We start from the raw sequence: 27,892 nt of genomic DNA, 5'->3' as shown, positions 1-27,892 counted from the left end.
TCAATGACTTCATCGACTTGGGTACAAAACAGAACTGTACAGCTAATAAGCGTACAGAGAATATTTTCAATCTTTGCTCTTAAGGCTGTATTTTTATTAAAGGACAACCCACTTTTTAATTTGCCCAAAATATAAATTCACTCATAAATGAAACTTCAGTCAGTAATTTTTTCACCCTCATATTATTGTAAAAAAAAAAAAAGCAATGAAAGTGAATGGTGACTTATACTAACTAGGGTATGCAACAACACAAAGGGGAGTAAATGATGATGGGATTTTCATTTTTTGGATGAATTATACCTTTGAGCATTTTTTGGTGGTTAGATTAATATTATTATAATTTTTTTGTTTGTTTTTTTTGTGAGTCTCTTATTTTCTTACTGTATTCTTTTATTTTCACCTGTGTTGTCCCTTCTGCTCTCCTTCTCCAGGTTAATTTTCCTTCTTTCCCCTTGCTGTATTGCTATGACAGAGAGAGGGAGAGAGGGTGTGTGTATGTGTGTGAGTCGGGGGGTGTTACTCGGTATAAAAGCCTCAGTCTGAGAAAACGCCTCTGCAAACACACACTGTCTCTCCTCCTCTCCTCTAGATCTGCTGCTGCTCTCTCTCTCCCTCTCTCTCTTTCTCACTGTCCTTCACTCACATGCGCACACTCACTCACTTCATCCTTTCTTTGTGTTTGCTACCTCTTCCATCTCTCATTCTCTTCATTACCCTATGCAACGCTCTCTACCAGATAATGGGACTGACTTTTTGGGAGTGAGTGTGTGAGTGCACTGCTTTGCATTTGTGTGAATGTGTGTGTATGTGTGAGTCTTTGGTCTGGGTGTGAGCGGATGTGGGATCTGTATGAAACCTCTTTCCTGCCAGCCCAACGGATCCAGTGAGCCAGCTAAGCAAACCAGTCGTGAACGGAGCTGGGCAAGTGTGTGAGTGTGTGTGTATGTGGGTCTCATTCTCCCACACACAGTCCTCCACACACTTGGGATCCTAGGGTTCGCTGCCTGTCCCCCAGGACCCCCTACTATACTCTGTCTATCTTTCTCTCTCTGCGGACTCCTCTTCTCCAGCAGTCACCATTTCGACTCCCGGCAGACCCACGCTGGCTGCCCAGCCACTCCCACGCCTCAGCCTGGGCAGGAAGACCCTGGTGGTGGCCGCTGTAGGGGTCATGCTGGTGCTGGTGCTGGTGGTGCTCATCCCCGTGCTGGTCAGCTCCGTGAGCAATGACAACAGCCACTATGAGATGCTGGGCACCTGTCGAATGGTGTGCGACCCCTACCAGAACAAGGGCACCACCACGGGCATCGCCAGCACTGGCTCTTCTGTGCAGGCCGAGGCCGAGGCTTTGGCCGATCATGGCAACATGCCTCCACCCTCCACGCTCCTCCAGGGGCCACAGGGGAAGCCGGGCCGGCCAGGCAAACCCGGACCTCCGGGGCCACCAGGGGAGCCAGGGCCCCCAGGTCCAATGGGGCCCCCGGGGGACCGGGGGGACAGGGGCCGAAGCGGGGTTCTGGGTCTGGGCAATGATGGAGCTATCAGCACAGTTACGTACAACACGCATCCACGAGTGGCTTTCTACGCGGGACTTAAGAACCCACACGAGGGCTATGAGATCCTCAAGTTTGACGATGTGGTGACCAACCTTGGCAACAACTATGACGGTGGTTTGGGAAAGTTCATCTGCGGTGTACCAGGCACATATTTCTTCATCTATCACGTTTTGATGAGGGGAGGCGATGGAACCAGCATGTGGGCTGACCTGTGCAAGAACGGACAGGTGAGTGCCAAATCTCTTTCCTGTGCACATGTGCTCTTGTTGAACAGTCCTCAAAATAAATTATCTGAACATTTGTGATCAATATTGAGCTGTTCTTTCCCTTGCACAGCAAGTCTGAATCTAAAACGTTTATGTGTAAACATTCTTTCATTTTTAGCGTTTTATTTTTTTCAGTTTATGTTTCACTCTTCACTTTTGTGCCTTTTTTTATTTGTACCATTCTCTTTACAGTATTGTTTCTGTTTCATATTTATACGCTACATTTCATCTGTTGTTGCGTGTGCTGGAAGTGACTCTTTAAGCTGGTATTCGCAGAGCGGATCTTAAATTAATTCAACTGTTAATAATGACCCCGCAGAGGACAGACAGGACTGTTTCGCGTCCTCTGCATCCTCCTGTTCCTCTCTTCCATATTTTTGTGTGTTTTGTTTCGTGTGAAACTGGTGGGAGACGCGGCAACATCTGCTGTGCGTTTCTCGTCCCCCCAGAGCATGCGGGTGAAGTTCGCACAGCTGCGGCGCCACACACACCCGGCGACAGGAGACGCGCTGAATGCGCTTAATGCGCGCTGACATTGTGCGCGTGTCCCTGTTAACAGAGGACAGAGATTCTCTCGCATGCTTTCTCTTATGGTATTGCCTTTGCATGGGACAGTTATAAACTTTGCCGTTCCATTTATTTATTTTATTTTGTTTTTAACAAAGTGTCAATTTATGTGTCCAACATGTATTTGAGCATGAACTGATGTTCCTTTACATACTAAAGGCATATAATGTATTTCCATAGTATACGGACGAATAAACAATGAAAACATTAAACTTATTAATTATATTATTACATGACATTAAAGGGAGAATATTCCCAAGAATCTATCTATTAAGATGCTCAAATAGCCTACTTATTCAATTATTTGAAATAAATGTTTCACCTCAAATAAAATTGGCGGCGCGTGCGAAATCTTGGACTTCGTGGACTTGTAATCAATGCCAGCAAGGCACGCAACATCCTCAAACATGTGAAATCATCCACGGCTGTCTTAGGAAATTAAGTGTGATTTCTTACTTTCTTTCTTACTCCCTCTTCCTCTTTTTTTTCATGTGTCCTTCATGTCTGAAAAGTTTTTTGTTTCATTGCTTTATTGCTTTGCAGTTGTGCACTCGGTACATGACGTTACGCGGTACGCTTGCCCTGTGCAGGGAATGTATTGATAAATATGCATCCTCTGATATGTAGTTTTTATTAGAGGAGGGTTAGGGGCCTAAATATTTATTTTGGGCTGTTGGAGTTTGCTGTCTCTCAAGTGGGAGAAAAGAGCGTGTGAGCACCGTGAAAGGCAAACAGCACTATTTCATAGGCTTCAGTCTAGTGAATTATTAATAATAATTTCATTATAAATCTATGATATAGGCTATACTCTGATCCAATACAAGGATACAGTTCGCAAAGCTATTATTTTAATTAGATTAATTCATGAATTGTATTGATTTAATCACACGCATCAATTCTATAGAAGTATAGGCCTACTAAAATTGTTTCAGATTTCTTCACCTGCCTTGAATCGATGCATTCAAGTGCAACAACAATAAACATAATTATTATTATTTAGGCTATTATTATTTATTAATAGCCCTATATATATACAGATGGTACCTCAAAAAAGTCTGAAATACATTTATGTGTTAATTGATGAATCAAACCACGCAGCATATAATGTAAAATTATATATATATATAGGCCTATATATATATAAATATAAATATATATATATATAATTTTACATTATATGCTGCGTGGTTTGATTCATCAATTAACACATAAATGTATTTCAGACTTTTTTGAGGTACCATCTGTGTTCAAAGCGAGCAGGTGCACTTGGATCGCAGAACAGCCTACGCTTTTAAAAGATAAACTTTTGTAGGCGCCTGTATTTCAGTTACAAAAATAAATAAATAAATGTAAAAAGAAATTAACCCTTGTGCGACCTTCGGGATATTTTTGTCTTTTTCATTTTTGTTTTTGTATCATTTTGGCTGTGTTATGCCAACGTACACCAAAGGTGTGTATTGTTAAGGGAATTTTTATATTTCAGCCTTAGTTTCTATAATAAATCTATGTATTGTGTACACAAAATAGTTACACTCAGGACCTTCAGCACAAAAATGTCCCCACTGAAACCCATTTAAACAGCAATATTTGATTTGAATACAATTAAAGCATAACATCATGAATTATATGATATTATACTTTCATTCCGTAGCCCTGGCTTCAAAATGTAAGTTTTTTTATATTTTCCACCAGATAGCTCCATTTTCCTCATGTTTAGCCTATGGAGCTAATACATGCTTTTTTCCTATTTTCTGTTTGCTGTATTATAAAGCACTGCAGGCCACTTGAATAAATGATGCCGATAAAAATGTGTGGATGTGTTGGTACGGACGTCAGAGAGTGTGTGTGTGTGTGTGTGTGTGTGTGTGTGTGTGTGTGTGTGTGTGTGTGTGTGTGTGTGTGTGTGAAAACAGTGGCATTAAGTAAATAAACTGGCATTTAAAGGGTTAAAATCCTGAAAATGAATGAATATTAATATATAATATTTTTATGGGAGTTTTTTGACGTGGAAATGTTTTTCCTCTAAGGTACTGTGATTTTTTTTTTTTTATTGTTTTTTTTTTTTTTAATCTGACACTGCAGAAAAAATAATAATGCATCAAAATCAGTGTTGTTGCTAATCATTGACATATCTCAGACTGTGATAATCCAAAAAACTAATTTCCCTAAGCATTTAGTATATGGAATATATATATATATATATATATATATATATATATATATATATATATATATATATATATATATATATATATATATATATATATATATATATTCTTCATTAAAAACAGCAGTGGCATTTAGTATAATATAAACAAATCGGCATTTAAAGGGTTAAAATCCTGAAAACGAATGAATATTTTGTAGCTATGATCAGGACTGATGTTGGTTAAAAAATCTAAGTCAGTGAAAGTGGAAAATAATATTAATATATAATATTATTATGGCAATTGTTTTGACGCGGACATTTTTGTCCTCTCAGGACATCTGAGAAGCTTTTTTATTGACGTACAAGGGTTAATGTATCCCATTTGCCTCAAAGTCCAACGGATTCGCTTGAAAAAGCAACCCATGCAAGTATATTTGTATAAATTATTATAATTTTTTTTTTACTATTTTGCTGTGAGGGAGGGAGAAGAAGCACTTGTAACTGAAAATGGGGTGAGGAGAGCAGCACCTGGAGGTCGCGCATGTTTTTAGTCTGTCTGTGGTCTGGAGGTCAGCGAACGCAGGACGTCGCATTGCCTCAGCAATTAGAGCATTTTTTCTGTCAGAAAAATACAATTATCGAGGGTTATCTGACTGCCGTCACGACCAGATCTAGCATGAGGAAATATTTCAACTTCCACAAAGAAACTGTCACAGAGCGAACACCGCCACAGTCATTTAAAAACTGGCACAGAGGGTAAGCGAAAAAGTGAAAGAGAGAAATGAAAGAAAATTTAAGAAAATAATAAGTAGGCAGGACTACAAGTGTTTGTATACAACATATCTAAAACGCTCTTTCTTGCTCTATCTGTCCTTTTCTTAAAAAAAAAAAAAAAATATATATATATATATATATATATATATATATATATATATATATATATATATATATATATATTTTTTTTTTTTAAAGGTAATTAGGCCTATAGGAAGTGGTGGTGGTCTAATGTACATAACTGGTAATCAGAAGGACGCTGGTTTGAGCCCCACAGCCACCACCATTGTGTCCTTGAGGAAGGCACTTAACTCCAGGTTGCTCTGGGGGGATTGTCCCTGTAATAAGTGCACTGTAAGTCGCTTTGGGTAAAAGTGTCTGCCAAATGCATAAATGTAATGTAAATATATGTTGTTCATGTGAGACAGAACGCTAATACGCATGTCTTGTACTGTAGTTGCTATATTCATTTAACTTGTCTGGTCCCTTTGGTATTATAACATCACCACTTGTTTCTATCACAAACACATCTTTAATTTGACTCATTATATTTTAATCCAAAACACAGGCTGACTAATCAAACACAGAGAAGTAAGAAATACACTTGCTGACAGAGGTAGAGACTGCAAGTACTCGTCTCTGAACTTCTGTGTTGTACAGCTTAAAAGTTTGTCATTGGAGGAGATTGCTGCTAACTTGCAATCTTCCCTTGTGCTGTTTTAGGTTTCTTTGTTTTCCCTGTGCCCTGACTAGATTGCCTAAGCAAAACTATAAAAGAAGCATACTAATGGCAAAGGCAAGAGCAGGCAAAACTGCAGGGAGCACAGTACAGCATTTATGGAGTGTGTGAAGGAAGAACATTGGGGATGGAGAGCATATGTTGCCGTAAAGCACCGTCTGTTAAACACAATGGGTCCTGATCTCTAGAGACCCTCCTTGCAGACTCTTTAGGCAGACACGGGCAACGAGCCCTCCAATCGAGTGCAAACTTATCTTTATAAAGTGGTTACCACCTCACTAATTAAACTGCTAATTTAGATCAGAGGAATAGCAGCAGTGTTTGTGCAAGAGCAGGCAAATAGGACCTCATGCAATCTGCTGAAGGATGTGTGGATGTTGAAGGCTCTCATCATTCTTTAACAGTTGAAAATAAACTTTTGTTGTTTAAATTTGTTGCAGTAACTTAACTATTTGAATGCAGTTTTTTTGTTTCTTAATGGTAGTGATGGACCCTGCTGTATCCCTATGGACTTACTCTATTCTTTAAGTGGCCACTGATCATATTCAAACACACAGAGCTGATGAACAGGCGGTATGTGTGTTTGTATGATAGAAAGAAAGAATATTCTAGTGAGTTTGCAATATGTGCTATATTAAGAGTGTGTTTGCTGTGTTTATCACCAGAGCCTTGCTTGCGTTTCATGGATTTTAGCCTTAACATACACATGACATGCACACAGGATGCATTTCTTTTAATCAATTTCAATTCTACTTCCCAGGCTGCTTCTTCTTTTCTTTTTTCTTTTTTTTTAATTGCCAAATATCCAAAAAAATTTGCCAGATGGACATGTATAGATGCCTTTGCTTTCCTTTTGAAATTCTACTGGCCTTACAAGTGAACTGCAAAACTGGGAATTCTGTTTGAAATGCGATAAAGAAGAAGGAAAGGAGTGAAAAGTAAAAAGGCTGGGAAATGAAAAGCCATTAGTGTGCCAAGGAGTCTTTTTAATCGTAATTAAAAACTTTGCACTGCATCCAGATTGTGCTGGCACCTGTCCTCGTGTTCCTTCTGTTGATATTGTCATTAATCCACCCAAACCCATTCTGACTTCATTATAAGCAAATGCATCCAGGCGCTCTTTGAGTATCTGAAGAGGCTCCTTCTGAATAATCATGCTGTCTCAGACCACACTCGCACAGACACACACACACACACACACACACACACACACACACACACACACACACACACACACACACACACACACACACACACACACACACACACGCACGCATGTAGTGTTTCCATGTTTTCTTCATGGGGACCGACAAAATGTCCCCACAAGGTCAAAAATTTCGGGGACATTTGGTCCCCACAAAGTGATAAATACACGCTCACACACACACACACACACACACACACACACACACACACACACACACACACACACACATGCTTTCGCACACACACACACATTCTTGACGTTATCTGAAGCTTCACTTGTTTGGATTACATCTGATTTATATTATAAAGAACTGGATAATTCTATAAAAATAAAAAAAAAAGGGAGGCAGTGGTGGCTTAGCGGTTGAGGCTTAGGGTTACTGACCAGAAGGTTGGGGGTTCAAGCCCCAGCACCACCAAGATGCCACTGTTGGGCCCTTGAGCAAGGCCCTTAACCCTATCTGCTCCAGGGGCACCTGGGATATGTGAAAAATACTCCTGTTTAATTACACAGCTTACACAAATGGGAGTGTTGTTCATCTGTATTTGGAGGAGAGAGACAAGTAATATGTTTGTAGAGGGAAAACATCTCATGGATCAATACATTTTGTAGCTCTGACATTTTTTGTGAACAGGACAAAGAACTGTGTAATCATTATTTTGGTCACATCACCACAAGGTAGTCAAGTCCTGTAAAAAACACAAAAACATTTTCAGCTGGCAGTCAGTTTTTAATGTTCTTGTGAAGTGAACTTGTTATCCTTAAAATAATCTGCTGAAAAGTATCTTTTAACAAGTCTAATAAGCAGCACTCTTCAATAACAGCTTGTTAATTTGCATTGGAGTTACTCGTGTTTCAGTCAGACATACTTTCTCTGCTCTCCAATTCTTCTAATCAGGTGGTGAGGTGCAAGGGTGGGGCCTTTGCCCCTGATCTGATGTCTAATTGGACACTAAATTTGCCAGCCGGTTGAGCAAAACATTAAAACCAGTCTAATTGGGTGCTGTAGTGTTATTAGCGATGGATTTGCCCATGCTGGCGAGGAAATACCACACATGTCAGATGTGTCTGGGTGACACGGAGCAAGCACTGTGGAGGAATCCATCATTTATTTATAAGAGAGGAACTATACTCTTAAACCATGAGTCCTTCTGCGGTTCAGCTCTATCTGCAGTGCTCCTCAAATGCACAGCAGTCAAACATCCGCCCCAGAGAGACTACAGTGGTACTGCTGTGAGTGAGCGAGTGTGTGGGAAGACTGTTGTTGTGTGGCATGTATGTAAAATACAGTACATGCACTAAAAATAGCTGTGCCTCCCTGTCTGAGTGACTCTGTTGTGGCCAGGACAATGACTTATGAGGAGACCTTCTTTTAATGAGCACAAACACGCACTCATACACACACACAGATACGGCCACACTGATACTCACACCCTATCTCGATTCGTTTTTTGTGCACACACCCATGCTGTCCCAGGAAATAGCAACTTGGCCTTCAGCAAAGTTCCTATGTATACTTCTTGATGCTTCAATGCTTTCAATGACTCTTTCCACTCACATCCCCTCAAACCTACGTTCCCCTACGCTCCGACTCTCGCGCTTAGCCCAGTTACTCGGTTGAATTAGTCAATGCGCGTGTGCATGTTTAACACCTCGTTCACCTCGTAAAGTAAACAACAGCTACTGTAAGATAACAGCTATCCGCCCAGCGCCAAATGATGAATAGGGCAATTCATGAAAAATGTATGCTGCAGCAAAAACCATGCGTCTCTTCCTTGCTCCCATCCCTCGCTCCCTCTCCTCGTTTTTCTCTCCCTCTCCTTCAATCTCCCCAAAGACCGAATTACTACACTCTCCTCATTATGGCACTGAGAAGAGGTGAGACCAATCTCTCACACAATAATGGTTTATAACACAGTGTGATGTTTCATGATGCAGCTCCTCTTCTCAAAGGCTTCAGACCACATTTGCATAGAGGTCAGGCCATTTTGTACACTATGTGCACACTGCAGCCAATACTTTATGAAGATTCATAATGGATTGGATTATAATAGACACCACATGTTGTTGCACACGACCAGGCTGTTTCTGCAAAATACTTTGTAAGAATTTATGACACACAAACAGCTCTTTCAAACAGTCTGATTTTTGGGGCGCTTATTTTCTGGCACAACTTTGTTGTAGTTATTTTTTGCATATACACTGCACAGAGGCATAAATGTATTTACACAGGAATCCCCCAGGGGACAGTCTATCATACTCAGAAGGCACAGGTCCACCTTAGCTCTGCAGTGTAAAGGTATGGGAAAAGATAGGCTATGTTGTGTGAGAATGAAGAACCAGTGCAGTAATTGTGTTCGGTTAGAGTCTGAATCAAGACCAACTGCCGGTTGCAAGAAACCCCTTAACCATGACCACACAAGTTATGATTTTTTGGTGTGAAGTGCGCATTTGACTGCCACTTCACACCAGAGCTATTTGTTTGTCTTTTGATTAAATGTACTTTTCTTTTCATGACACACACCCATGAAATTGACATTTCTGGATTTTATTCTAAAGAACATTTGCTTGTTTTCGTGGTTCCCGTTTATGCACAGGGTCGGGCAGTGCTGTGGTGTCTCACCCAGCCTACCTGATTTCGCCGGCTTGGCAGCATTTACTCTATGGTTGCTGCGTATGTTGTGGCTGCATTCTCTGATGGAGGGATTTCGCAGCATGGTGCCTGTTGTCATTGTGTGTTCCTTTGTGTTCCTGTTCACCATTTACTGTTCAGGAGTTTTTACTCATTTTCACTAAGTGGTAGATTGGCACGGGTGGTTTGGTGCCCATGTCATTTCTCCCCTACTGCTCATTTCATTTGACTTGTTGGGTGTGCAAATTCAATGCGACCAATCAATCAAGTTAAAGGCAAGTCTAAGTCTAAAGGGTGCTGAGTGGGACTCAAGACCAAGACCATAAAAGCCAAGTCTCAGCCGAGACCGGGAAGTGAATCTGTTTATTACTCTGAATTAAAATTGCAACAGCAACTCAACACTAGGCCATTGCATCAGTATTTTAAACATATATTAACCATTATAGTTAAGAAAAACAATGTGTCACTATAAGAAGCGCAGCTATCCATTTATGGATATAGTTGGACCCAGAGGCATACTGAAATCCATGTCCAAACTTCAGTACCCAAACTCTTGGAAGTAAAATGGTATTTTACAAAAATCATAATAAAGATCATGATTGTTATTATTATTATTATTATTTACACGGTCAAACAATAAGAAAACTATTTTGGCTCTCGGCACTGCCCAAACAATTACTCACCACACCTCCCCAGACTAGACTAAATCTATGGTTATTTTGTAGTTTGTCCACAGTTGAAACTATTGGAGCATCCCAAGTCACACACTTCTGCACTATTCTATGCCATTTTGTAGTGCAAGTAGTTTGCTTAGTATGTTCATTCTGAAAATGCAACAAAAATAAGAGTACTACGAGTTACCAGTTGAGGTACTTCTTCAACTGAAAAAATTGAGTATGAAATGTTGGACACTTCATGCACTTACTGCTTGTGGCTTGTTCTACATAGCGGAAGTGGTGCGGGTACTTGTCCTTATTGCAAGTCTGACAAAACAATTGTAATTAATGATGAATGTGGCACCAAAACTTTGTGTAGACAGCGCCTTACAAATTTGAGCTGAACACTTTACCATCACCTACTGTATACTGTGTGAATTTGTGCATTATTTATAAGTATTGGATTGAGTTTAAAGCTAGTGGCAAAGACTGTGTGCATTTGAAACGTCACTTCCTTCAGCTAAAATTGTTATGTGTGTTAAAACAAAACAAACCAAACATTTAAGGGTTCCATTTGGGACAAATTTATACTTTTAAAATTCATACTCTAGATGGCCAAGTGCATTGTGTATAGTATATGTGTTGGGATTTTTTAATATGTAGATTTATTTTTACTGTATGCCAGTTACTGAAGGAAAGCTAGTCTGGCATTAGCTGATGGCTGCTGGCATCCTCTTCTCTAGCCAGCTGGCCCTCTTCAAACATGACTATCAGCAGACTACGTTATTATTTAAACTCTCCCAGTAATACATTTATTAGGAGTGCTTCTGAAGTTTGATCCAAATGTTTCTCTTTTATCTCTCTTCATTGCTCATACTCTGTGCAAACACCACTGCCTCATCAAACAGTTGTAATCATTGTTTAAACATTATATCACTGTTATTTAAGCATTCTGAAGATTGTTGACGGGACAAAGAGCAACTGATTAAATTAATCTTTCTGGGTGTGTTGATGTGGTAAAGCGACAGATGGAAATGAAAGCGTGGCACCTTCACTTTTGTTCTCCACAACTTATCTTGTCCTTAAACAGGTTTGCTTCACTAGTAAACCCAAGTAAAATGTAATCCGTGGAAGTATCTATGTCCTCATGAATTTTAGGGGATGTGTGAGCATCTGGCTCACTGTCGCCTAAGAGGAGATTTTTCTGTAAATGCTGCATGAAGTGCTCCACTAAGCCTCGATCAGAGATGCAGCACACAGTCCACCTTTTAAGTATAATTAGAGCCAGGCGTATGCTTCAGGTTATCTAACATTACCACAAACTGACTAAGATCTTGTAATGGGTAGGGGGAGTCAACTTGTGTCAGTTACAGAAATATAGGCAAGAGAGATCGAGAGTAGGAAATAGAGGGACATGGAGATAGCAGAATGTTTCCATCTGGCTTAGTCTGATTTTATAGATGAAATGTTTTGTGTTTCTGAGGCAGATCAGTCTCTGGCAGGTAGATGCAGACATGTGTAAGACTATTCACTATTTACTGTCTACTGTTTTTCAGTCACAGCACATTTAATCTCTTCATTGACTCTATAAAAGGCAAAAGAAAAAATGGTAATAAGTTGTATAATCTAAATTGTAAAGTGTTTCTACATCATGGTAGTACTCCCTCTTTACTGCCTTTAATTTTCACTGATTTTAATAATCAGTGGGTGGTAAAGTGTCCTGAAAGTAATGCCACAATGCAAAAAATCTTAATGGTCCTAAATTTGGCTTCATGACCTTTATGAAAAGTAAAATTAAATTTGAATTGATTTATTTTTATATTGTTTTGATTTTGAGTTTACATGACCAGGCCATTTTCTTGACAGATTTGGTAAGAATCACCTAAGATTTGGTTTGGTTTACTAAGGTGAACTTTTGTTACTTTGTTACTTTTGTAACAAATACACAATTTATGCCAAATTATGTCTGATAATTTGGTGTATATTTAAGCATTTATGTCTGCCCTTCAGTCACACAAACCTGCAATGTATGACCAAACCGAAAGTTCAGACTTTCAAAGTCAAAAAACCATTACATGACGAATGTCTATAAACATGGGGAATTTTGTATATCCGAACAGCTCTGAACATACTGACATATATTCATTCTGGCTGTCTTATAAAATAGGGGAAAACAGCTGCATGTCAGAGCAGGCTGTCTGTCCTCCCAAACCATCCCTACAGCCCAGCGCTGTCTTTGGATTCTCATTCTTTGACTTTGCCTAACTTCTACTACTTTTTTCCGGCTCTTTCTCTGTTAAAGGAATATTCAAGCATTGCCTTGTAGGCTTCCATTGTAAGTAAATGTCTGTGCATATGGTTTTATGATTGCTTTTACAAACTGTGGTACTGTACAAATAAAAAAAAAATGTTTGAGGTTATCAACAGCATGCCACTGACACTTGTTACATAGAATATTTCTTTTAAACTAGATGTTCATTGCAGTGACTGTCTTTGTGTGAATTTGTTTAGAAGTCAGCTAGCCTACAGTAGATGCTTTGAGGGTATCATGAATGAAGTATGCACAGTGTATGCCTTGGAGGCTATTGGTATATTCTGTTAACACTGAATTGAAATGCTTTGTGATGTGCTCTGGATACATTTCACTGTCTGACAGTAGCTTTACAAATGAAATCACTAACAATATCAGCTGTCAGTGTAATTTTGTCATTCAATCTTTTTAAGAGTTTTTCAAGCTTATACAACATAGATTTCAAGGGCAGTTCAATTGCTTTTTAATTACTCTGAAATGCTATCCAAACGCAGCCAGCGATGGAAGTCCAGCTTCCCAGAGGAGGCTAATATTAAAAATAAAAAAGATTAAAACATGTTTCATTGAAATCCTCTCCAACAAATCCCACGCACTCCCTGGGCACTAAGAGCTCACCCTTTAATAAGGCCGCAGTGCAGGCTGTGTTTGCTAAAGGCAGATTATTTTATATTAATATGCACCGGACGATCGTCACCATGGATCAGAATAGCAGCCTTTGTTTGCACATCGATATTAGACTCACCAGATTTAATCAAGAAGGTAAACAATGGATAGAAAAAGATAGAGAATAAAAAAGGGAGACATAGCAGCAGAGAGTCATCTTGGATGAGTGATGGGCTTCTTCCATTTGACCGACAGAGACTTTAGATGATGATTAGAAACCATATGCATTAGCTCTATAGTTGCTCTATTTCACAACCAATAGTGTCATCCAAAGCAAACTTTAATTCTGACTATTGACTCTCTAAGTTACTGAATGAAATACAGTATTTTCTAAACACATGTCTAGATCCTTTCAACAGTGTTTTCTTATGTTTTTTTTTTTAATATATTATGGATGTCCAAAAGCAATTTATAGCAATATCAATTGTGTAAAACTCTCTGACTCTTACATCTAAAGCACACATTTTGAATACCAATTAGTTCATGAACTTTTCTTTGTTCTTATTAACATCTTTTCATTACTCTGTCTCAGTGGGTCAAAGCAAAATGTCACTCACTCGTGCAGGTTGTGCATGGCCTATAGAATTAGCAAATTTCAACCATTCACCTTGATCCTGTCCCGGATTCCCTGATCTGGTCCCAGATGAAAAAGGATTCAGAAAAAGGCCAGACTGAATATCCATGTGCTGATGAGTTCGTCTCACTTTTAGAGAGCAATATCCGTATGCAACTCCTGTGTAATTAACACAGTATTTCACAGCCTCAGAGTGGGAAACAAAACACTAGAAACTTTCTTAAATTAGGAAACTGTTACTAATATTTTGACACCTATATGTTATGGCAGAGGAGTGTATCATTTTAATTGTTTATTATTTGTCCAGTTTTTCCATTTAGAAGATACGTTGTTTGATGAACACAAAAGTTAGAAGGCAAAATGAAGAAATTTTTTTTTTTAAAGCTGGTGTTAAGAAAATGTGTGATGTAAATAAATGTTAAAGAAGGACATTGAATAGAATTCAGACGGTGTGGTAAAAATGGTGCACAGATGGTCACAGGGTTGGTGTCTATCTGTTTCTCTAAAGCCATTCTCATCTACATCACCAACTGTCTGCTCCTCTTACCTGAGCTATCGATCGTCTGCTCTCCCAGACCTCTCAATACTGATAGAACATCACAGAAAAACATGGATATAGACAGAGAGAATGAGAGAAATTAGAAACAGAGAAAAAGAGAAGGGAGAGAAAGGAAGAATTTAAGGTCCTGAGATGATCAAGGAAATACTTGAGATGGAAGAAAAAAGAGATACAATGAAGATGTCTATTTGGACATTTATGAAAGAGGACAGAACGTATGGCAAAAGAGAATGAGAATTAGTTTTTTTGTGAAGACAAAGTGCAATGAATAGAGCAAAACTCAAATGTTCCGTGATACATTTTTAAAACAAGTTTGTATTTTACAACTAGACATGGCATCTAAAAACGTTGCGCTCCTGCACAAACACTGAAAAACAGTGATGTGAGCAACATTCAAAGACGTCCATCTAGCGTGCTTACATAAAAAAAAAAAAAAAAGGAAAAACAGCGCAGATGGTCACAAAACAAGTGTTCTGTGTGAATGACCCCTTAAGCACAGAATATCAATATAGCCACAGAATTTCTTGTACACTTCAGCCACACTTAAAAATTTATGAATAGCATTGCATAAGCCAACAAAGAAAGATGGCAAAAGCACACTTTTCAAGCAAAACATTCATAAAAATAAGAATGTTGGGTTGTATATTATTAAAAAAATAGATAAACTGTTAAAAATTGAGAAACAAAACAAAACAAATTTTGGACACATTCTGGATGTCAAATGTTAGTGGAACATGCTTTAATGTAATAAACCAACATCTGGTTACTCTGCTAAGACACCTATGTTAAATTTAAGTTATTAGACTTCATAAATCCATTTAAATGATCTTGGGACCAATTGGTTAAAAATGTAATTGCAAAATTGATTTACGAAATGAGATTGAAGACATTCTTGTGTCGCATATACAGTATGCTCATTTGTGCCTTACATGTGTATAGAGTGGATTACTGTGGCCCCAAAAAAGAAAAAATTCTGTGGTAAACTAGGCTTAATCCAGCATTTTTAAACTGATTTTAGAACTTCCATATTTCGTTCTTTTTCTTGGCCCTTTCACATTTCTCTCCATTCTCTCTTTCACATCGCTCTGTCCATCATAATTAAAGAACACATTACAGTCTCTGGCTGACAAACCCACTGCCATTCAGCTCGCAATGAAAACTAATGAGAGGGCTCTGCTGTGTTTGCTGATCCCACTGTGTCCCTGAGGAGGACTGGTCCTCCTCTCAGAATGATGGAAAGCTCCAGAACTCTCTCTTTGGCTCAGAAAAAGGACACTGAAAAAGGAGGGGAAATTTTGGGCAATGTCACTCACGCACTCTCATACTGGCACATTCAGTAAACATTGTGCCCGATCAATAGGGAACAATTCTGGCAAGTGCTGCCTCTGCACAAAATGCAGCAGAATAATTTGATTTTAAAGAATTGACACCTCTTTTCAAACTCTTTTTGCATTATTTATTTTCTCCTTTTCCCTCATTCTGTTCCACCATTTGTTGTTATGTTAAGCTGATATGTTTTTTCAGAGATTTTATTGTCCATCACGTCTGAACTGCATAAGACGTACCTCTTGGAAACAATCCAATTCAGCCTTTTGTAAGATTTCACTTCTTCAAAGTTTGTCCTTGTATAATTAAAGTGGTAGTTCGCCAAAAAATATATAGTTATTGCCACCATTCATTCACCCTCATGTTGTTCTAAACCTGAATGGCTTACTTTTTCTGTGGATCACAAAAGATGTTAGACTGAATGATAGGGCTGACAGCCCAATTCATCACTCACATTCATTACTCTATTTTTCATGTAAAGAAAGTCAACAGTGACTGAAATGATACATACTGCTAACCATCTTTTGTTTCCACTAAAGAAAAAAAAAACTCATGTGGGTTTAGCACAACATGAGTGAATGATAGTGGAGATGTCATTTTTGGGTGAACTTTCCCTTTAAGTTTGCATTTTTTGTTGAATGGATCTGAATATTCAAACATTTCTTTTGGACATTCATACATTGGAATAACTTGACCTGGAGTGTAAGCAGCCAGTGTGAATGGTTGTTTGTGTATCTGTTGTTCATATGCTCAGTCATTCTAAATAGAGGCTGTGTAATGTGTATTCAGCAAAAGCTGCTCAAACCAGCATTGCACCGCTACAAATTACACAGAACAGCAATGCAATGTGTCCCTCTTCAGCCACCGTACCACAGCCCAAATATCCATATGGCCTTGACTTTAGGGAATCCCCTCTGCCAGGGTATTTACAGGCACACTTGCATTTGTGTGCATGAATGAAATTAAGACAGGGCCACAAACACACACACTTGCGTATACCAAAAAATTGGACAATATTTCAGTGGGACAGGTGGTGATATGTGCCTGACTAATCAGTCTAGAAATGTACTCAAGGAACACAAACATACTCTGTGTGTGTGTGTGCATCAGTGGTGTAGTCGGTGCCATATGCACGTATGCGCCGTTTTGCTTACTTTTTTCCCAGGACTGTTTGCGTATACTGAATTCTAAGGATCAATATTTGCATATACCCTCAGTATACCCACTTGATTTGTTGCTTCAGAAGTCCATAAACTACGGTTGCGTTAGTTTCCGTTTAACTTTAATGGATGCTGTTTTGTGAAACTGGAGATTCTTTGTTTTAATTGGTGTATTATCACTTGCATTCTACCATTCCCAACCCCTGACAACTATTGTCACCGCCATCATCGACTGAGGGAAATTATGACAGTGAGTGGAGAGAGAGAGAGAGAGAGAGAGAGAGAGAGAGAGAGAGAGAGAGAGAGAGAGAGAGAGAGAGAGAGAGAGAGTCAACCTCACGCTGAAGCAGTATCCGGTAAAAATAATTAACTAAATATACAAAATGTCCTGTAAAATAAGGAATCATCCCATAATTAAGGGACAAAATTGCATTACATATGAAATCCATACACAATGCTGACACCCAAACTGCTGAGAATGTTTCACAAATTGATAGAGATGGACCTGAAAGACACACACCTTTCATGTGAGTTGTGTGTGATATCAGATGTTGCTTTACACAGACGCTCCACTTGACAGAAACGGCTGGGGGAAAGATCAGTGACAATCAGTGGACATCTTCTGTCGTGTTTTCTGTCAGAAGCAAGATCATTTTGTCAAAATCATATAGCATTAGAGTGCATGTTAATTGTTTCCCACAACTGTTATTTTAAAACACCAGTAAACACACCTATTCATGACATGCCATTACAATTTAGTTCATTTGTCAGAGCTCGTTCTGGAAGTGAGAGAGCAGAGAGAGAGAGAGAGAGAGAGAGAGAAAGTGGTAAGAAAAACTGCATTCATTAATAATAAAAGTACAGTAGTACAGCTGTAGATAAACAACATGATTTTCTTATGATAAACACTATTTACTGCCAAAACAACGACACTAATCCAAGAAGAAATACGTTATTTTCATGTTAAGCCTTTTCTCTCCCTTTCTCTCTTCTTCCTGTTCATTGTATTAAAGCGTTTTTCATTTTAAGTGTAGTAAGGGACGATAACACTAAATGTGTTTTTGCGTACTTCCACACTGTTTTTCAATATTTAGCAGCGTCTTGCGCAGGAATGCCTGTAGATATGGGTCATTCCTTCAATTATTTGACATTTAAGTCCCCATTACAAGTGTGTTTGGTCTTTGTATTGTTTAATTTCACCCAGTTACAATTTTGATAGGCTTGTTATAAAGAATAAAGACTTTTTATTATGTTACACTTTTCTGTGTGCTTAAAAGTTCTATTGCACTGTGTCACTTCCTCATGTCCCAAAAACTGCACATCAAACACCTTTAACAGTAAGGTACAGTCTATAGTAACAGACAATACCCCATCACTGGTGTTAATTATAATGGTGTATCGGGGTTCGCTCTAATTTCTCTGCCCACAAAACTCTCCCTCATGTCTTGAAAAAAATAAAGTAAAACTTTCAAACAGAACTCTTAATTAGATGGAACAGAGGTCATCTAAAACTAGAATACATAGACACACAAATACACAGCCCCAAAAAACACATTAATGCTTTTTTTACTAAGACATTAGCACTTTTGAAGCCTAACATTTTGTCTGATAATGAACTGAAAAAAAAGACTGAAAAGGCTGTCACATTCATGGATTCTTTTAATGTGTTCACTTTTCACAGCTTGTTGAGTGAGAGATACAGGCTGCCAGGCTGGCTGGTACATGACTGTACATATTCATGCCTTCACCAGCTCAACTTTAATTCACCAGACAGATTACAAAAATCCTCAGCAATTGCCCAAATGCTGTCATGCGATACTCAAATAAATCCACGCATATTAAATCCGCTCACGTCTCAATCTTGGTGAATAGTGAATAGTAACTGTTATCTTCAATTTGAACCCAATCTGAACATGTGTCAACGTGTGTGAGAGTGTTTTTATGGGTCCAAGCATTTATGTCTCAGCGGATGTCTGATATTTTCTCTTTAATGAGGGAGATTTAACCTTGGTAGAAGTTGCAGATTTTATGAATCAGAGAAGGAGATTTTCACTCATTTCTATTCATTACCTGGGTGTGAACCACATGGCCGGATGGCTTATGCAATAAGCATCAATGGAGACTGCACTGCCATTGGTGCTCAGTTTGTGATCTATCGGATTAAAGTAGGTTTATAATGCCTAGAGAGAACTCTCTTTAAGCATTCCCACTAATCTCTATGGCAGTTGTTTGGCTGGCACAGGAACTAGGGATGTACAAGACTAGTCGACTAAATAGTTCTGCTGCTACTAGTCGACACAGGAATTACTAGTCAGTTACTATTTTCCCCCATTAAACCGATCATCATTTTTACACATTTATATTTGGCTTTATATTTTTACAGAGGCTGCACTTAAATTACTGTCATATTAATGTTAGTTATTTGAAATAGAATTAATAATACAGATATTATTTTAAAAAGAGGATATCTGGACCAGAAACAATGTTTCATTTCACCTTATGCTGCAAGTGCTGCTTGGGTCTTTCACTCACTCGTGGCGTGTACAGGAAAATGTGCAGTCGCCAGACAAGCAAACTAAAAAAGTAGTTATGAAATCACTTCGCTGGTGGTGCGGGAATCGGATATCCATACATTTGAAAGTCCCTACTGATGTTTTCACATTTGAGTCTTCTTTACATCTGTCTTCGTTTACATCTGTGCATGCTTTTATTCTGTGTGCACGTCATGTTTAGAATACATTAGGTTTATTGTAGGCTCCATCACAGGCCTATGTTTTTCTATCGTATGGCTACTGTTTTTTTTTGTTTTTTTTTTAACACCATAACTCTTATTGGTTAACGTTCTTTACCAAAAACCTGTCATATTAGATCAATGGCTAATGCACAAACTGCACGTCGTGAAATACGCAAAACTTTTCAGCGCATTTCTTTTCGGGTCATAAACACATTGGGTTGCATAAACACATTTTATGACTGTTTTCTGAAGGTTGGTTTCTTTTTAGACTCGTCGAGTAGTCGACTTTAAAATTTCCATTTAAACGTCAGTGAAAATAGTCATTAGTACATCCATGACAGGATCCAAGTTTTTGAGCCAGTAACTTGAGCATTGTATGCCATTTGAATAATCATTCTGAAGCTAAAAGAAAATGATGTCATGACACAATAATTTGCTGATGACACCATAAGTTCACAGACACAAACTATTCACTAACGACTATCATGAGCTGTGAAATAAATTTCAAATAAAATGACGGCACTTGTAAAACATCTTTTAAATTATAATAAAGTATTAACGATAGAATCAAAATAGATAGAATATCTGCTGCAGGTACATACTTATCACACTGTGAATTCGGCAACAAAAGGCCAAAAGATCTAGATTGGTCTGTGTTTACCGAAATTCAAATCACTGCCCTTCGATGGCCGAAGCTTGAAGTGTTTTTTAAAGTATGCGAATGTGCTCACAGAATTCAGTTTCCTGATGAAATGTCCAAAGAGTTTTGCCAAAAGTAAGTTGTTTTTAGTTTAAATGGTGCAGTACAGTCAACATGAATGCATATTATAATTTTAGAGCGAAAATGCAACCTCCGATTTGTGCACATCATTGTTTATGTGAACATGATTACCTCCTGGTTCCCATGGGATCAGAACCTGTGTTTCCAAAGATGTTTGTGCAGCATGCTATCAGAAGCACTAGAAGGAAAAGTGACTGCAGTTAAAATGATCCAAAAATGTCTGAAGGTTGATGTTGCTTGTCAGTAATTCGGCAGTATGGGGTTGATTTCGGTATACATGAAATTTCATGAGCAATGTCGATTTTCCATGTGATGATGTTGGGATCTTCCAGCATCATATTTTCCATATTTCCCATTCCTTTTACTTAACTTTGTTCATTTTATCTCTCTCTCTCTCTGTTTCTCATGTAGGTACGAGCCAGTGCGATCGCCCAAGACGCTGATCAGAACTATGACTACGCCTCTAACAGTGTGATTCTGCATCTAGAAGCGGGCGATGAAGTCTACATCAAACTGGATGGTGGCAAAGCCCATGGAGGCAACAACAACAAATACAGCACCTTCTCTGGCTTCATTCTTTACGCCGACTGAATTTGAGGGGAAAACGTGGAAAAGAAAGAGACGTAGTGAAAGGAAAAAAGTTAAGGACAGAGCATTCATAATCCCAGCTCTTGATTTTTTTCAGGATCTCTCCATCGCTTCAACACACATCTTAAAAGTGCAGTTTCCACAGCTGAAAATATTTGACTGACTGAACTGAAAGAGACTCGACAGAACGAGGGTTCAGTTTCTTCTCTCTGAATCACCTTATTGATTGGGAAAAGATGAGGAAACAAAGTGATACAAATCACATTTTTCTCTTTCGGTGTTGAAAGACAATTTCTTGTTTTAAGACTTCAGGAGTGACTGGCTGAGACCTTTTCCCTCATCATTGTGTGCTTCTCCTTAGTAAAGATTTCTCTTCACCAACAGATATCTATTGACAAAAGGAGAATGTTAAAAATATCCCTAACACCCTGTGTAGTATGTTACTATTGCAGGCTTATGAAAGATCAAATAAGTTGTAGTTGCAATCAGATTTCAGATAATTAAAAATGCTTGCATTCTCCTGTATTCTACATTTGAGCACAACATCCCCTGTTGGCTGTTGTTGGTAACTGAGATTCTTTGTGTATGTGTTGTTCTCTGTTAAGACTGAGACTGATGACTGTTGTGGATGAATGTTATTCCTTACAAGCACTTAAAACAATTGATACTCTGATACCTGATGTCACTCCCTTGCCTTGACTCTTTTCCTCCCTTGTCAATTAGCACTCTACCCTGAAGTTCCCTCTCTCACCCACATCCTGCCCCCCTGTGCTCTTAAGGAAACGGCAGAAGAGTTCATTCACTTTCATATGAACATGAGCAACAGTTATTGAAGGCACAAAGGATGTTTAAGTATGTTTTAGGATTATTTAACACACACTATCACACTTGCGATAGACAAGAAACCATTGATGGGCATTTTTGAAATTCAAATCAAATTCCCAAATATAAAAAACCTGTTTACATGTCAAACCTGTATAAATATCTGCAACTAGGGCTGCAAATAATGATTATTTTGATAATCGATTAATCTTCGATAATTTTTGTCAAATTAATCCAATGTTAAAAATAATAATATTAATAATTTGAATAAAATAATTTTCTGTATTTTATTAAAATTTATTTTAAAAATGAAATCAAAAAGGGCAAGAGTATTTGGTTCGATTTACGGTACTGAATTCAACTACACGATTCTATACTCCCACAAAACTTTGAACAAAGCCCGAATCATGAAAGTTAAGTTTGAATTTATTATTATTAATATTATTATTTCTTTCAGGACATATGCAAAACAGTTCCTTTCCTTTACTAGTAAAGCTTAACAAAATGTACTATTCATTAATGAGTAAAATTATCCATCAGGGATGGAGTGGGACAAACAATCAACCAAGCAGAGGGCAAAATGACACCAGAATAAAAATATGAATAATTCTGCGCAGATGAAATATTGTAAGTTTAAAAAAAGTATAGTCTCTCATTACTTTTTTGTAAACTATTCTTTTCGAGAAACATTTTTAATGGTAGTGCATGCTTATCCAGTAACTGTATACATTTACTGGGGAAATCAGACATTGCATTTGGCATTATCAGGACTATCAAATATTAGGACCCTTAGCATTATTACAAATTATATAAAGTACAATCATCAGATTCACTCTTGTGCTGAAAAGTATCATTTTTGTCTAGACATAAGCTCATTGTATTGTATGCGCTTACATGAAGAGAAGAAACCATCTTAAACACTTAAAAAGCTGACACACTTGGACCTCTGAGACATTGTGACATCTATGAAAACTGCATCATTGATTACATTGAAACGTAGTATGATGTTGCACACGTGTAATCAATATGATTGCACTGCCTTTCTCAATCGGTTGACGCGGAGGCGTGCACTTGCATGCTCGGTAAAGTTGAACGGAGACTCGCTTGTGGTAGACAAATGGTTTTGAGAAATGGAAATGCATGCCTGATTTTGAAATCATAACATGTATACATTACAAAACATAGACAAAATGTAAGTTATGCTTTGTAGAGAAACAATTTTTAAGTTCATGAAACAGCACAACCCTTCTTTCAATGCACCTGATGCAGCGACCGCTCCACATTAAACTGTATGCTTATTATGATCTTCTTTGAAGTGGTTATAAAGTACTCTAGTGCGATGGGCATCTTGGGTCATGTTTTTCCCGCTTCAACTTGATTTCGTTGTTTTTCAAAGAGTTTCATCATGAAACACATTATTAACTGGGCTGTAAAGTGACGTCAATGACGGAGCTTATCCGTGCACGCTGCAAATATCCAACTAAACGGTAATGAAATTAGTTGTCAACAAGTGTGTAGACCCCCATAACCCCCCCCCATCACCCCTGGAATCTACACCCCTGGTTGTCAATGATTTTCATTATCGATAATTATCGTTTTTATCGATTAGTTGTTGCAGCCCTAAATATCTCGTTGTCATAGCTATGCTATTTTATAGCAGCTAGTTGCTTTCTGTATTTAGAAACATGAATATGTTGTCATATTCAGAGAGCACTGCCATTGGGCTTTGGATTGAGAGTTGTCAGCAAATTTTTATACACATTATATGGTAAAATTCTCATGTCAGAACTGTTTGCTACAAGTGTATCTGGGGGGTAAAAAAAGGGCAGAGAGGAGTAGAGTTGCTCATTTATTCCTGAGTAGAGTCACTCATTTATTCCTGATAAGAATTGCAAAAACGTGCAGTGAGAATACTTGTGCGACTTTTTTTTTCTGATGCGGCAAATTGATGCTGGCAAATGAGGTTTATTTGTATGTGTGCCCGTGTGTCTGTAAGGATGAGCGTGTGTGTGTATCAGTACCAACACCAGAGCATGAACTGTATTTCGTCTTTGCCACATTATTGATTTGAGAAATGTTAGCCAGTCAAAGATGTGATATAGAGCCAATGAGATTGCATCAGACACGTTTAGCTAAGCCTCTACAGAGAAGATATAATTCAACAATAAAGTTGTAAATTAAATAAATATATGCTATGTTTGTCAGTCCTACTCTTTTGGAAATGTTGAATACATTTAAATAACAAATGGGACTTTCAGAGTCTGTGGCGTAATGTTGTTTTTGTTTTTTTTCTGTGAAACAAAGCGAGTAAACAGTTTCTGGGTAAATGGAACACCATTTGCATAAAGATTCAGATTTATCTAATAATTTACATGATAGACAATGATAGACATTAATTTGACATCAGATCAATTTAAAGAGGAAGGCGACAGATATTAACATTAACTACAATGTGTATGCCTCTTCTTTTTACTTCTACAGATTCCGTCCTTCCTCCCATCTCTCTATTTGTATCTCTTACTTGTCGACTGTCCTGACTCAAAAGACAAACACAGGAAAAACACAGCTGTAGACAACAAAAGCTTTCATTAAGTGTGCCTGTGTGTGCCTCATTGCTTGATTCACATTGCACCTCTGTTGCATCTCAGGACACTTTCTTCCGGAGGACACATTTAAAACCGCCAACCCTGGTGTTCTGAGTAGTTTTTCCTGCAGAATGAGAGAGAGAGAGAGAGAGAGAGAGAGAGAGAGAGAGAGAGAGAGAGAGAGGGGAGAAAGATAGAGAGAATGTGAATTGCTGGCAGATATTTGCAAAATACATCAAATGTAATGTTGACATTGATTCTTGTAAATTAATGTACTCTTTTCCCTGTCTTTGGATTTTGTCAGTTTGCATGAATAATGTACAATTTGATATACCATTACACAAAGTGGCAATATTTGGACTTTTGCTGCGAAGGCAATTAAATAATTTTATTTATTTGCCAATTATAGTGTTGATTGCATTCACAAAGCTCAACTATTTAACCCTGTTATCACAGTTATTACTAGAAAATGTTAATAATGTTATATAAATATAATATATATGTTTTTTTCTATTATCCATGTGTTCTAGTTTAGACTAGTCTAGTCTATTTTATAGGCCATTCGTGTAAAGTGCCTTTTTCTTTTTTGTGAAATTTGGATTGGCATTGTTGTCTTTGTTCCTCTCTTCTTCTGCCCCTATTTTCTCTGCTCTTGTCCTCGTGTGCTGAGTCTTTACTTACTCTAAACTCACAGAGGCCTGACAATATCATGGGTCAGAACACCCATTTTTTTTCCTCTCGCTCTCTCTCGCTCTCTCTCTCTCTCTCTCTCTGAACTGAAACTGTACTTTTCACACACACCATGTACTTGGGTGTCTCCAGGGAGCCACTGGAAAACAAGATAAAACAAAAGCAACAGATATCCTGTGCTTATCTTTTCCTCCGTGAGCTCTAACCTTTGAGAGCTGCTGCACATTCAGACAATTGACCTGGGAGCAGCCCTTCTCCAAACAGTCATCAAAGAGCCTCTTATTTTAGTCTGATCACAGTGCAGTTTTTAGAGATTGTCAGACAGAGAACATTTCAGCTCAGAGGAATTCTGAATACCTGTCTAAGAGCAAATTAAGGATTTACTGATGAACAGGTGTACCGGTACACTCCACATAGCTAGAGGAAGTGTATTTACTAAAGTTGGTTACTTTTTGTTTTATAAAAAATTACTTTTAATTATAATTCAATAAACAATAAAATAATAATTATAATGTCGTTTATATTATATTTATTATATAATATTATTAAACCCATCATGTATCTGACTTGCAGGAGTGCAGAATATTTTCTTTATAGACTCTATTCCTGTCATGAACATGCCTACACACAGTACTGTATAATGTAGAGTTTGTATTCCAGGTCTATGCATGACATAGAGATAACAGTAGTCCAGTGAGCGAGTACACACACACATACACATTTAAAGAAGAATGTGTGTAAAGGTGTCACAAATGTCTATTGCAATCCTCATTTTTGCAACAGAATATACAATATGAAACATATGCACACAGATAAATAAAAATATGAACAATGAGCTATTCTATACCAATATTTATTGTTTACAAAGTAAACCATCTGTCACACGTAAGTGTAAAACAGGACAGAAGACAACAAAATGCAATTTAAACGGACATAATGACAAGCATTAAAGCAGCAGCATTGTCTATTAAGAAAAATGTACATTTAGATCATAATAGTAAAATAAACCCTGACAGACTGACAGTACACTTTTCCAATTATTACATGGCTACTTACCAAATAAATAAATGAACTGACATTAAATATATTGATTTGAGTTTACATTATTATGTGGGTAAAAAAGACAGCAGAGTGAACCAAGAAAAATGAAACTAGCCTAGGAAATTGGTTTCTCGGGACAATAGTCAGTTTTACAGTTTAGACATCAGAATGTTGCAATTGACCAATCAGATTCAAGTAATCCAGTGTCTGAATGATTCAACAGGCCTTCAGTGAAACTGCTCAAATTAGGATTTTTAACAAGAGATCCAGGGAAAAAATCTGTCTGGTACAGTCGTGCAGCTCAGAGGGAATCTGTCATGTATTTATACTCACTCTCACCCTTACAAATCTTCAGGCATCCTTTCAGATGAACAGAGGGAGAACAGGCCAATGGGGCAGACAAAAGGGGAAATGATAATTACGTGTGCACATGTGCATCAGGAGAGGTGTTGTAATGTCTCTGTGTGTGTGTGTGTGTGTGTGTGTGTGTGTGTGTGTGTGTGTGTGTGTGTGTGTGTGTGTGTGTGTGTGTGTGTGTGTGTGTGTGTGTGTGTGTGTGTGTGTGTTTTGTTTAAATCCCACCATGTCACTGAGCGAGGCTCTCAGAGCCATCTACTCAATTAGGCATTATACCCAACGCACCAAACTTTTTCATTTACCATAGCAATCTCAAATAACATAGAAGAGAGAGAACATCATTCACAAATATTGTAAAAAGTGTATGCCAGAACAGGGTTCAACAAAATGATGACCAACTGGCTCAGAACCACTGTGAGGGAGTTTCAGGCCAGTTGACAGAAGTGTCACTTGGGCTATCGAGCTAATGCTGCGATGTCTGCGATTATCACTACAGTTGAGTACTGTAAGTTTGCATCACCATTGAAAAATATTCTAGATGCTTATCATTTAAAAAAAATTAAGTGCTAACATAAAAATAGCATTTTGCTTTTTATTTAGTACTACCCTGATTAAGATATTTGACATGACATATTTGCATATATTCCAGAAGAAAGAAATAATAACTATTTACACAAATAATCCAGTGTAAATATTTGCATCCCCTTTGTTCTTAATGTGGCCTTCTTGAGCATCAGTACATGTTTGCACCTTTTGTAATAGCTGTGTATGAGTCCCTCGGTTGTTCTTAGTGTGAAAAACTGGATGTCAGTCTCACATACCTGTACCTGGAAGATATTTCATAAGAACAGTGGTCAGCTTCACTGCTCAGGACAAAGCAGGGACTCATGAACAACTATCACAAAGGATACAAGCAGTCATTAATCAATAAGAAAGCAACACACCATATTAAGAACAAAGGGGATGTAAACTTTGTAACAGGATCATTTGTGTATATTGTGTAAATCAACTGCATATCTTAAATTTGTAAATCTTGATTTTATTTATATTTGTTAATGACAGTAAATGGGCAGTGAAAAGTTTTATTTTAAGGCAAGTTTGAAGCCACCGCTGCACGCTACATATACACACATATACACACGGCCATAATTAATG

General features: G+C 38.0%; 1 protein-coding gene across 1 annotated transcript; it reads left to right on the top strand.

Annotated features, from left to right (window-relative positions):
• Positions 1–571: 571 nt before the first annotated feature.
• On the top strand, positions 572–24,326 carry LOC127647733 (C1q-related factor). The gene is made up of 2 exons (XM_052132173.1): positions 572–1,783; positions 21,066–24,326. The coding sequence occupies exons 1-2, from the start codon at positions 1,172–1,174 to the stop codon at positions 21,243–21,245; spliced, it is 792 nt and encodes a 263-aa protein (XP_051988133.1). The 5' UTR covers positions 572–1,171; the 3' UTR covers positions 21,246–24,326.
• The last annotated feature ends 3,566 nt before the right edge of the window (positions 24,327–27,892 follow it).

The sequence above is a fragment of the Xyrauchen texanus genome, chromosome 8, assembly GCF_025860055.1.
Source record: "Xyrauchen texanus isolate HMW12.3.18 chromosome 8, RBS_HiC_50CHRs, whole genome shotgun sequence".
NCBI classification, from domain to species: domain Eukaryota; kingdom Metazoa; phylum Chordata; class Actinopteri; order Cypriniformes; family Catostomidae; genus Xyrauchen; species Xyrauchen texanus.
This window is presented reverse-complemented; position numbering and strand designations above follow the sequence as displayed.